Genomic DNA, 13,865 nt, shown 5'->3' with positions numbered 1-13,865 from the left:
AGAGAGAGAAAAGTTACATTAGTTACAGTACTAACTTGTAAATAGTTATTCCTTAACAGAAAGACGTTTTTAACCAGGAAGCAAGTAGGGGGCTCTCAGCATTTTTATAGTGAAGGAGAAGGGGGCGCCAGTTTTACAAAGGTGAACGCAACACTAAATTGAAGTTTAAACTTGTTTCGCAGTTCATAATATTAAAGAAAATACGAAAAATATTAATTTTGAGAATCATGCATTAAAAATGTGGGTTCGGCAAAGATCACTCACAAATTAAAAACAATTTTAGTGGAATAAATAATGTTAACTATGTGCATAATTCAGTTTAGTTGTGTTTATTTGTTTATGTCTGTTTGTTGTTACAGATGATAATTCGAAATGATCTATGATGATTATTGAGTAAAATAAAATAAAAAAAAAACATTTATAGGCCTAGATCTGGTTTTGTGGCCTGCTTTTTTTTAGTATAATTGTATTTGCAAGTCGTGCTCTTACATGTTAGTCTCAATTAATAGCGTTTTCGCCACATATACCAGTACTCAGTAGTTTAGCTGTTAGACAATAGTTTCTAGTTTCGCATTACCAATAACATGGCATGTAAATATTTGCTTATTTTCCCCTTTGAAATTAATATTTTTGGAAGGTGCACTGGGGGCACTTTTTGCATTTTCGTGTCAGACAGCCCAGACAATGGGGTGATTCTACAGGCGCGTGCTGTGGCAGAACCTTCTGGAGCCGGTGTCCATTAACCTAATTGTTTCCCTGACAGCATCGAGAAAGAGACGAAACAAGGAAATGGTTTCCTCGCCCATCAGCGAACAGGTCTGCAGCTGAAGACGCGATTCCCCTTCACTACAACGAATACACATCAGAGCATTTAAATGATATTTAATTCATGCATGCATGCATTCATGTATTCATTCATTCATTCATATAAAAAGCTTGTTGATCTTCCCTTTTAAATTTACCGAGTAAAAATACATTTTAGAAACAGCATTAAATTCCGCTGCGCAGATTTATAAAGGTAACTCCTAGTATAAAATGTAATAAAAGTAATATTATCCAATTAACCCACATGACAGCCACAGATATGTCTAGAGCGTCAATAAGGCCAGATGGCGGCGTGCTGCCTGCCTGCCTGCGGCGCTGCGTTTCTCGGCGGGGCGGACTGAAGCAGACGGGGGCCGCCGGTAACATCTGGCCCTTTAAGCGGCCCGGCGGCCGGCCGGCCGGCCAGACAGAGGCCTCTTGTGCGACCGAAGAATGCAGCTGTAGTCTAATTGTGTCTTAGACAGTAGGCGAGGCGCAGTATGTTAATATGGGTGCCAGTCAGTGTCGCTGCAGGCCAGTGGGATGGATGATTATGATGATGGGATATGTGCGCTTGGGAGGCGCCGCCAGTCAATGGCTCTCGCTCCCATTGTTCCCAGATTCCCCACTGGCGCCGCAAAAGAGCCACGTTCAACAAGCGAATAGCGGCGTTTAAGGTAGTCTGGAAGTGATCACACACCACGGCAGGCAGAAAAAACTACTACTACAAAAAAAGACGTTTAGCTAATAACCTAACCGCTACCGGAGCGTCTTACCGGATTGGGGGTTGATCACAAAAATAACTGAAGGTAGCGAATCTTATTTTATTCTATTTATAATTTAACGGCGGAGCTCCATTTATCAAGTTTTCATTCATTGATTTAGAAAATTACCAAAACAAGAAACAAGCATTTATTCGGCTTACCGAATAAACAGCCTAAGTTCTAATTTATTATAGTAGGGAAATGGGATCTTTCTAACGTCTCGCACATAAATAATGGCATCGTGTTGTAAGCCATTCCTTCAGGACCACGCTCACCGAAATACATTAATTGAAACATATTCCTTCAGTTAAAGCCAGTGATTGTTGTCAAATGTCACACTATAGTCGACAGGAGCAATAACTAGGCCTAAATGCAATAATACAATACTCCTCTAGTAACTTTACTAGAATAACCTATTGCAATCATATTTGGTATAGTCGCTAATGGTTTTTAAATTTTGATGCTTAATGCATTTTAGCTGACGCATCTAATTGCAAATCAGCATGTTTAGCATGTTTATATGCTGGGTGTTTTAACTGAAATTGAAAGGCCATGTCAACAGGTAGCTACTTCTTAGGTTCATAAGCACTAAAACTAGCTTGTTCTTTACATGAAATTCATTACTTACTACTTAAAATTCCTGGGCTCAGGCCATGACATGTGCCAAATTAGTTTCCATGACGACTGCAGTAGATGCATTTCTTGTTCCTTCCTGTATATATTGTTATACTATCTTATATGGTGTGTTTCCAAAATATAAAGTATGATTTGTTATACTGTACAAAATTCCAGATTTTTGTTACAGTAATAGTGTTTTACAAATTATGATACTTTTGAATAGATTAAAGCAGAGATTTATATTAGGAAAAAAAAAACACATTTATATAAATAATACTGTTCTAAACCTTTTTGTTTAGTAAGAAAAATATAGACATGAAATATATCGTGGCTAGTTATAGCATAAATCTATATTTTTCTTTTTGAAAATGATAGGTCATTAGAATCCATTTTCTAGGTTGTGTAACTAATTTTACTTATTAAACATTTGCACTTTTTTCACAGCTGACGAGATGGTGGCAAATATGAACTCTTCAGTTAAAAATTGTACACCAAACTGAAGAAGTGACAAATATTGATGTGCATTTCTGCATGCAGTACTTCAATCTTTTGTCATTGCTATTTATCTTATATTGTGCAACAAATATTGAGTGCAATACATCAGCAGGATACACGTGGTAGGGTTTTGCAAAACAGGTTTCTGCAGAAGTGTAAATGGATTTGTTCTGAAATTAGCAGTGCTACAGGGCCTGTGTAACATCGTATTCACTGGGCCTTTACTCTGCTTCTTGTCATCCAAATCTGATTACATGGCAAAATGTATTGTTCAAGCACAGAGGTGTCCTTCCATGAAAGACATCAAATGAACAACAGTTTAGATGCATTAAAAAGCTAAGGAATGAGAACATCATTAGTGTATTACTTCCTAAAAGGTGGAAATCCCCTTAAAACTGCTCCACATCCAAGGGAAAGCAGACGACGCTGACTGGTGTCTGCAACGTCTTTATATGACAGCTTTACAGGTAAACATACCCTATTTATGCTGCACCTTGCATGACGGATACAGGCACAGACAAATATGTAACACATGAGGAGTAAAATAGCAGCAAGTGCACATGATCTTAACTTGATAATCATTTAATATGATTAAAACATATTTGAAATCATTAACTTCAGGCAAACCCTAAAATGCAATTTGTTGTTGAAACAAGAAACGGCAACAACAATAACAATGTTATTAAAAAAAAACTTTGAAAATAAAAAAAAAAGGTGTTTGTGATGCATCGGTTTTCTATAGCATCTTATTTGTGACATTTTTAAAACAGGTTATCATTCATTTAATTATTATTTCATTTAAAACGTGAATAGCTCATTTGCCAGTCCAGTAGCCCGCACTTTACTAAGCTGAAGAATATTATAATGCACTGGAATATCACTTGGTTACCCTTGGATACAGTGTTATGGATAATGACTTGAGCTTTAAACAGGAGCTCAAAGAGTAAATTGCTTTGTTAGGGACATACTGCAGATGGTATCTGTTAAAAAAAGAGGAATATGCAAAGGGGAGACGCGCATGTTTTTAAACCTCAGCAACTTTGTTATAATTTCAAAGGATGACGCTATGGGTGTGCAACAATTACAAAATAAAAGAAACAATATTTCAAAAGCAGAACCAACAAGTGTGACACAACACCTATACACATTATATAAAAAAATATATATAAAAAAAACCCAAAAGGTCAATATAAACATGTTGCATAATTAACACATTTAAAATAACTCTGCAGCATTAATCATACAAGACTTATCGCTGAAAGCTGCCTCACCTACGTCCCCATTTATAATCTTACAACACTAAACAGTGCAATTGTGCAGGGTCAGAAGGTTGCAAGTATTACATTTCATAAAAGGATTATTTCTCAGACTATGAAAGCCAGCAATTGCATGACATCCAACAGAGGACCTGGAACACAGTCAGCCTTTGCTTTGGGGCAGAGCAGCAGTTAATTGGCTGGCCAACACCCATGTTCAGTAACTGCTAATCCCTCTAGTACTGTAAAGCAAAATGGAATTTTACCGCCTTTCAATGAAAACAAACGTATATGTGGGGAAAAACAGCATTTGTTCAGATGGTATTTTAGTTACGTTTTTCATTTTGCAAAAGTATATTAAAATAATCAATTTGCATTTATCTTAAAAAAAAGCACTATTTCCAAGTAGAAAAGCAGCCATAACTTCCGAGAAGAGCTGCTGTCACACTAATATACAACCTTTGCAAAGAGGCTATATTTTTAGTATCTAGACAGACATTCGAGCTAGTCTATTCCTTGCACAATTTCTAAACCAAAATACATAGAAGTTGGTGTTACGCAACCTTTCCCCAACGGGGCAGCTTTGTTTGATGTAACTGCGTCACAGAAGTCGACCCCTGACAACCTCCCCAGTGAGACCTTAATGGTGATCTTAAACTCCCTGCAGAGTTTATGTGCATGTATGCTCATTTCAACATACACATGCATATATTATTTACACACATACACAATTTATATTTGTAACCAAATAAAGAGCAATTACTATTATTACCAGTATAAATGAAAATGTATAACACCTGAAAACAGGACCATGCTAAAAGGCATATATGTGCACACACTGCACGTTTCAGTCATTCAAACCACATTGTTTTTCTTTATTTCCAGTTCCATCGTCTGATTGGCTGTGGTCCCAGGAAGCACCGAAGAGAGAGAGGGTGTGCTCCTTATAAATGATAGTATGGTGCCAGCATCCTAAAGACACACAAGGCCGGAGAAAATGGCTCTTACACTTTCAGTCCTTCTGAATGATGCTTCAGTAGCAGCAAACACACACAGGGATAGACAGCCAATAGCTTCAGACGGTCCAATTAGCAGAAAAAAGGGCCTCAGCTTTTCTACAGTTATATTCCATTCTCCTTATTCGGTACAGTGATTGACTGATCTTAGTGTCACTCCCTGTAAGCAGAGGTCACTGCGCAGAGGTCACTGTAGGTGGGATGTCAGTCTGTTTCAGGGCAGGCACCTAGATACACTCACACATCAGGGCAATTAAGAAAACCCAATTCAGCTAACTGCATGTCTTAAACTGTGAGAAGACCCACGCGAGCATGCGGAGAACATGGGAACTCAACTCCATGTGTAGAAAGTGCTGTCCTTAAAATAGTCAAGCAAAGGCATAGAAAAAGCAAGTCGGTTTTAAGCCGAGATTTAAATGCAGCTAATGGTGGGGGCATATCGAAGATCTTCCAGAAGTTGGTTCTAGCAGAATAATAGATGGTTCAGCGTCTTTAGATCAAAGGGATGTAGCGGGCTTGTATCCATCAACCAGATTAGAAGTATATGCTGGATGAAAACCTTTGAGTGATTTATACACAAGCAGCAGTATTTTGTAACTGAAGGGCATGTGAAGATCTAGGAATTGGTGCAACACCCTCAGATCTATTTTCTCCTGTTAGAACTCCAGCAACAACATTCTCAATGACCAGAAGATGTATAATGGTTTCTATGGGAGGCCCGTTCAAGAGATCATTGCAGTCGTCCATCCTGCTGAAGACTCATGAATGCGTGAGCTTCTTTAAGTCTTGTTTGGACAAGAGACCTCTAATTATCTCTTTTTCTGTCTGATTTAGTTATTGCTTTGATATGGACACCGAAGCCAAAGTCTGAATCCATTGTGACACCAAGATTTCTGACGTCTGATTTTACAGACTTATTTTTAAACCTCTGAAATGTAGCGAGTCAATCAGAACCGTGGAGAAACACAAAATGCGCAATTAAACATTCCAGCCATTAGTACATGGATGCAAATTAAACAATGGATGCAAATTAAACAATGGAGGACAGAAACAACAATGTGTAGCTAAAGGAGAAACCGAACACATTTATTATTATAATTTATTTTTCAGTGCTGATCATTTTAATAAAACCAAAAAAAGTTGATCAACAATACTATCAATTTACTATTGCTTTTATGATATTCAATTTACCATTGTGATGTATTATTAGACTCACTTGTATGTTAGAGAAAAACGCCACTAAAATGTGAATGTATCGCTCTACTGTAATTTCCTTAGAATAGGCTTTGCATGCGCATTAGAGATATTTCAACAGATAAACAAAACACTATCTTTCACTGGAATATTAATAACAGGAGAATAATTCCACCTTTCTTTTTTTTATTGATGTTGGTTTACAAAGATTTAAATTAGCGATACATTACAATCAGGAGGAAGACAGGTAAAGCATTCTCAAAGACTTTAAATGCCGGACTGGCCCCTCACATAGCTGCGATGTGCTGAAAATAAATTAAGTTTTAAAGACTTCAGTTTATACATGTACAGAAAATAAGACATCAGCCCTCCGTTGTTGATCAGGTGTACAGCATCCCTGCTGTGTAACAGCGATCAGCGTCATCGCCTCCATGTAACTAAAGCAGATGTCCCTCGCAGCTTTCCGTACCACATGTTATATAACCTCATAAACCATATTAGGGCATACACTTTCTTTTCACTCAACCTGACTAGTCTTACTGTAGGGAGAGGGGGCGGGAATCACAAACAACACCCATCCTCCACATCCTCATAGTAAAACTTACTGAAACAAACATGCTTTTTGTAATTGTGTATAAAAAAATAAGTACATGCACTTGCTGAGTCCCCCCCCCGACTTGGATTGTGTAATGGGTATATGTACAGATCAGGTTTAAATGAATAAAATTCTGTCCCCAATCTTTTTTAAAGCTTGTGCAAACTGGGTATACACCAAGGGCTGGATCAATAAGAAGAGAAAGTATATAATAAGAAAAAGTGCTTGGCTAGGTCTGTATCTGACATTTGGGGTATGTACCACTCAATAGTTTGTTGATAAGAATAATAAAAAAAAAATACTCCACTAAACTATTATTCCACAATTAAACACCTTCTACTAGACATCTTGCCTCCTGCAATAATTATCTTTTATTAATAAAACCTGCATTTGATGCCATATGCAGCTGCATTTAGCCAAATATATGATCATAAGAGGAAGGAAAACCAGTGAGGCTCCCATTAATGTTTACATGCTTTCTTTTGATAACGTTAGACATCAGCGTGGGAGCTGACTTACTGGTTGCCCTCCCCCAGCCCCGCTCCGGTAACCCTATCGAGCCGGTGGACCAGTACCGACGCTCAATGCGGCAGAAGTGTGGCTGATGTTCAGTCTACCCGGGAAAAGCGGTGTGCAGTAACGTTTCTGGGTTAGTGCAGCCAAAAATGAAACATGAACCCCCCCCGTGATCCATGTTCTGCAGCTAGAGGCACCTTCCAAAGCCATGTAGAGACACAGCCAAGTGTTTGCTCACATTCAGGCATAGCTACACGTTATTCGGAAATATAAACCCCAGAATCATCCAGCCGTACCCCCCTATCCCCTCCAGTACTCTCACACATATATTCACACAAGCAAAGTCAGCTGGAATCCATGCTGAAGAGCTCAATGCCTTGGGGGGTCCAGTGGAGCCCCACCCCCGAGTTGAAGACCAGGGACCAAACATATGGTATGAAGAAGTCTTCAGGTTGATCCTCTTCCACATACTTGAACTTCAGCTCTGGAAACTTCTACATGGGAATCACATGAAGGATGGATTAATACAGGTTTTATTTTCTCATTCTCATTTATCATGTATATTTTTACCCGATTCACACAACGGGATTATTTAGTGCACTAATCTCAGACTTGAGGTTCTCTGCATGTGTAGTTCCTTAACGACTGCCTACTTGCATAAGGCTTTATTTTTTTAAGCTTTCCCTTGATGAGATGATTTCTCTGACCTTATACAGGTAAACGGCTCAGCTGACAGTGTATACAGTGAACGTTGTGCTGAAATGTGCTTGACGTTTCTGCTTAGTTATACTGCATATGCAAACAAAATTACCGCATGTATAACAAACCTCTGTGCCTGGTTATAGTACAGGGTTAGGGCAAGCCTGGGGTGAATCGCAGGAGACAGGATGTATGGTGCAGGGAGACAGGCTGCCAGAGCATCACACAGCACACATTCACATTCTCTGGGAGATTTCGAGAAACACATTTATCGAGCCACATGTCTTTGCAAATTGGGAGAAATCAGGAGTACGGAGTGCACTTGGGATCGAACAGGAAAAACTCCACACACAAAAAGTTAAAACTGGAATCAAACCTACAGCCGTAGAGGAAAGATGCAGACACCACCCACGATGACTTTTTTAAAACCCCCTAAATCATTTTATGTCTAATTTTATTTATTGCTTTAAAGAATAATGTTCATAATCTCTAGATTACCTGGTTTTAGTATATATTTTTTTAAATACAACATGAAGCTCACTGTTTTGTTTAAGAGATACAGCACTTTCCGGAACACAGAGGCAGGGTATATTTAAAGGGGGGAAAAAAACAAATTTAAGAGATTATTATATGTGACAGAATACAGCAGCTTCAGGTGGAAGCCGCCTCGTAAAACTATCAGCTTCTGAGGTAACAGTCTTTAAATATTGAGTAACTTATAATCAACTACCTGTCTAAGGAAGGAAACAAATTTGTTCAAGATTGTCAATGTTAGAAAAACAACCGGTGACAGATTACACAATTTCTCCTTGATCTGGAGGAAACACGAGATTCCCTAAGCATTCAGATGGGGGCTCATTCAGCCAGTGAAACAGTGAGCATGTTATAAATTCTGACAGGATGTTATGCCATCAAAAATTTCATTGGAGAGTCTCCACTGGAGACCAATTTCTGAGAGAGAGCTGCCTTTCGCTTCAAACAGAAATTCCATTTCTCTTTGCATTGAACCTTTTATAAATCATCTGCCTTAATAGTACCTGACTCCCCCACTTTCAATAATAGAGATAAGTCAAACTGCCCCCCCCCCCAAAAAAAAAAACACCTTCTCGAAAATGTTCCAAAACTCACTCATTTTCAAAAGTAATTTAATCCTGAAACGTCACATAAGAGGTGGCACTTTATGAAGAGAAGTGGGGATTCCCCAGTGCCATTTGGACAAACCCCTGAGTGACACAAGGGGTATATGCAAGCTGCCCATCGCGTTACCATAATTGCAATATGCTGAAAGGAACTCGTCTAACAGGGAGATCCACAAGAAGCAACACAGACCCTGCTCTATTATTCATAGCCTGCCGGCTGCAATGCACACTACATCTCGGCACATTCTGGCAAAGGGCAGACAGGAGGAAGATGGCTGGCTTCATTAATAACAGCAATATCTTGTCATACCCACAATGTTGAGTGCGCCTAGAGTTATCCCACTGAGAGTAACTGTAAAAAACAGCATATAAATATTCATTGCCAACTCACCTCTTCTCTATTTTAGCACAGTACAGCCTCAGAGCTGGAAACGGTGAGTAATACTCAGCACGGCATGTACAGCCTGAATACACCAATAACTCATGGAAGAGAAAACACACGGATGACAAAGGGAACTTCTGGAACTTGCATGATAGGAAATGTATTTTTTTCATTCATTAACAATAAAATTAGGTTGGAGTTTCTCAAGTGGGTAAAAGATAAAGCCGTTAGCTGTCGGATTTTAGTCAAAATTGTAGGACGGGCCAAAATTCCCAATTCGTTACTGTGTAGCTCAGAAGGTTATGAATCTGGCCCCATGTCCAGAAGGTTGTGGGGTAAAATCCCTTGGTTGGCAGAGTAATAATATCAGCACTGGGCGCTTGAATAAGGCCCTCAGCCCAAAGTGCCAGAGGAATGGTAGGCGGCGACTGACCCCGCACTTTCCTCAATCGTACGTCTCACTGGACAAAGGCATCGGTTGAATAGATAAATTTAAATAATTTTAACTGTTTAATTTCATTGTTAATGCGCATTTTGCAGCTGATAATGTATATCAGAAACTTGCAATAGTGCGGGAAATTTTATTTGGATGTCATTTGAAATTTTACGCAACATAAGAAATGTAAATAAATACTTCCAGACTTCAGCTTTCTTAAAGTGAAACAAGAATTAAGGTTTTCTAACTTCAACTCATAAAGGCAAAGCGCATAAATACCAAGATCAAGTCAGACGCATTAAAGCCGAGATTCTAACAAGGACATCTACTTTAACACAGACTGGAAAAAGGAGAGCCTGCGCTTAAGCAAACTCTCCGCGCAAAGATGGGAGACAGAGGGGTTAACGGGAACGACGGAGACTCCAGAGCATCTCTCTCACGGCTCCCAATCTCCAGTTTGCGAGGCTTTTAAAGCTTTCATGGAAAATGGAGGCTTGTCCCACAAGGACTGGGGGGAAAAAAAGAAAACCACACAGAAAAAGCAATACATCTGAGGCGAGGCCGAATAAAGAGAGAGAGAATCAGAGGCTGTTCCAATTCGTTATTATTCTGCTTATCAAAACACGGGCCAGTGTGGTGATTCACATTGGGAACACAGAGGGCTGCTGTCCCACGATCTCCAAGTCCTGGAAAACAACAGGCTTCCTGAGTAAAAACGGCTAATTGGTGAGAGGTCATCATGGTGGTGCAGGGGAGACTCTGAAAGGCCTGTCTGCAGGGCAGCTCCTGCTCGCTGGAGCCAGACTGTCTATCGCTTATCACTGCAGACCAAAGGAGTCCGCGCCAAACATCACATTCCATGGGCGCTCTTCCTGAAAGTCACTGGGCCCAAAAGCCAGAGTATCAACACAAGCGCCTCTCTGGTGATACTGAAAATGAAGGTGCTGCCACTGTTTCTGCCTGGAGGGAGAAGGACGATCAGACATAATGGGGGCAGTCGGGACAAAGCCGCCAGAGAGACGCGATTCAAGCTTCACCGCCTTCTGTTTACCCTGTCGATCATGTATCTGAGGATCTGTTTATTCAGGCCCACAGGCCAGATTTACTACCTAGGGGGAAATAAAATGTGATAGTAGCTAAAACAGAGTGAATTAATTCATTTTTAAAGTAAACACAGTTAGCTATGTAGATGATCATTTTTTTATTAATCGATTGTCACCCAAATACGACATTCGCATGAGTGACCAGTTTTCCCCACAAATAATAGCATAGACACTAATTCTAGAAAATAAATGTCATTTGTGATGTGAAGATAGTAAATAAAACATGAATTTATACTAATAGTTACTGAAAGACACTAGGTGCTCCACCTTCAATGGAGATACCCTCAGGGTCTGCCGCTAACACATAAATGCACTTTGTGCCTTGTTAACCAGTATGCTTCACACACTAATTAAAAGAAATAATAATATTTTTATTACCCTGGGCTACACCTAGGATAGGAAGTCAATCCATTACGGAGCATGTGCAGGCAGACAAAGAGACAGACAGGCAGGCAGGTAGGAAGGCAGACAGACAGACAGATGAACAAGCAGACAGGCAATGTACTCATATCTTTGTGGGGATCATTCAATAATTTCTATGAGCATAACCCTATTCCCAGCAATGACAGTCCTAACCTTAACCATAAGTAACCAAACTAAATACAAGATTTTTGGCACTTTTAGTGTTTTGATTGCGGTCACACATTTTTATAAAATCAAGTTTCACCGTGTGGAGACTGAAAAAATGGTCCCCACTATGTTTTTTTAATCACATTGTGGTCCCCACAATGTAATGAATACCTGACCCGGGTACCCACACCCACCCACAGACACACACCCCCACCCACAGACACAGACACAGACACACACACACACAGCCTATTATCAATGTAATATTCCCACTAAATGGGCTTCATGTTACACACAAAATACAATTTAAGTGGCGTTTACTATAACTGCATGGAAATTTGAGTGAGATGTGGGTTGGTTACATCTCAAGTATGGTGAGAGTGTTAGTGGCCAAACAAGCACACTCATTTTGCTTGTGGGGGTTTCCATGGCGAGAAGCCATGCTTGTGTGGAGGTCGGAGCAGGATTATATGCCAGGGGTCCAGCTCTGGTCCTTCCAGAATAACTGACCCATCTCGATTTACCCGTCCAGCTGAGGAAGGCAAACCCCATGCAATTTCGTTTTACGTTCTGGCGTAGATCATAGAGTATGTGCTGAAGTAGCCGTTCGGTTACACTTCCACGGCATATTAAGATACTTTGCAAGCAATGTTATTTTTTTTTTCCAGATTGACACTGCAGATTCAGCAGAGCAGGCACCAAATGTGCTGCCTCTAGAGGATAATTATGTAAAGATGAAATCATACAAAACAATAATTTTTGGGGACCAAAGACAGGCAAAGGGAGAAATACACATGAATGGCATTTTTATAAAGAACGTCTGAGTTCTCATACATTTTTAATGCAGTTTTCAGTAATAATACAGGTGTTAGCAGTCACTAGCATTAACTATATATATTAACTATATATTTTCAACCTTATGCTGAGATCCAAGCAGTATTTCTGATATAAAAATGTTCGTATTTGTTGCATAAATTACACAGCTGTATTGGTCAATGAAAGCCTGACTCTTCGGGGACATTAATTGTGATAACATGCAGGGAACAAGTCAGAGACAGCTAACTACAACTTGGCAAGTCCCAGGTACGATTACAAATGCCCCGAATAACCAGCAAAACAGCGAAGCAGACGACACCAATGGAATCCAGTTCCTGTTTTCTCAGCGTGACACATGCTCATTCATATGTGCTTCACCGATTTAAACATGTATTAATGCAAGATGCCAGTTTCAGTCAGGTTTCCACTGGTAAACTAACAACATACTGAAATACAGCGAATATGAGAACAACTTAAAGCTTAACAAAATGAATTACATTAAAGCTAAAACGAATGTTTAATTGAATTCTGCATGTTCGGTTCCTTTAGGACTCAACCAAATTGAAGAGTCGAAGCAAATAAATATCTTTGTTATCACTATCATTCATTCTCATTACTCTTCACTCTGAATCGCCACGACTGGCTTCATCGCGAAATCGGAGGAATTGTCGCAAAAGCTTTATATGGCTGTGTGCGACTTTTAAGCCTGGTTTTATTCCGAAACACGAAAGCTCATCAACCATGTTATTTTATTAGTACCCTTGATTTATTACAATAATGAATATTTAAAATGTTTCAAATATATAACGTACTCATAATTCTGAAAAGGTTAAGTAACCGACAGTAGGTCAGCCTGTAAAATAATCTCGAAGCAGAAGTGAATTTTTTAAAAGGTGCAGCCGTCGATATGCAGAATTAAACGGTTCCTTACCTCCTCAGTCGTTTCCATGCCATCTTTGAGGCAGAAAACCACCCCGCAGCCCCAAGAATCCCAGAGTGTATAAAAGAGCAGCCAGGCTGGGATGCTGCATGTGGGAGACACCCTGCCTTTGGAAGCTCATGGTTGAGGGCGGGTCAACTGATCCAAGACTAAGAACAAGAGGTGGAAAACACACGGCTGTGTGGAAATACTCACTTTGAGTCGGTCTTTGGGCAGGACCACGGCGCCTTTTTTGATGACCTCCTGGACCCGCTCCACTGACAGATCCGAGCCGGCCTGCTCCAGACGAGCGCTGAAGAACCCGATCACCTGCAGGGACAGAGCAGTTTGGTATGGATTTATAATCACTAAAAATATATAATGATAGATTTCTGCTTTACTCTAACCTTGGACAACCAAGAGAGGTTATAAGGAGCTTTGGAGCAGAGGTGGATAGTTCAGGTCCAGAAAGCACAAATCCAGACCAAGGTTATGTTTCAACCAACCAACCTTTATACAGCTGAGTATAAAGAGTCAAAGTCA

The 13,865-nt window shown here is 39.8% G+C and overlaps 1 protein-coding gene across 4 annotated transcripts in view; it reads right to left on the bottom strand.

Moving 5' to 3' along the window:
- Positions 1-6,316: 6,316 nt before the first annotated feature.
- The window catches only part of dym (dymeclin), a 77,368-nt gene continuing 69,819 nt past the window's right edge, over positions 6,317-13,865 (bottom strand). For 3 of the 4 annotated variants that reach the window (XM_049019733.1, XM_049019730.1, XM_049019731.1), the window contains 2 exons: positions 13,539-13,652; positions 6,317-7,752 (listed from right to left, as the gene is read on the bottom strand). In XM_049019733.1, coding sequence (XP_048875690.1) covers positions 7,603-7,752; positions 13,539-13,652 — 264 coding nt within the window. In that variant the 3' untranslated portion in view covers positions 6,317-7,602. The other variant, XM_049019732.1, reaches the window with a different exon arrangement.

This window comes from Brienomyrus brachyistius, chromosome 7 (assembly GCF_023856365.1).
Source record: "Brienomyrus brachyistius isolate T26 chromosome 7, BBRACH_0.4, whole genome shotgun sequence".
Classification (NCBI taxonomy): domain Eukaryota; kingdom Metazoa; phylum Chordata; class Actinopteri; order Osteoglossiformes; family Mormyridae; genus Brienomyrus; species Brienomyrus brachyistius.
Note: the sequence above shows the minus strand (reverse complement) of the source record. Positions and strands in the feature narration are given on the sequence as shown.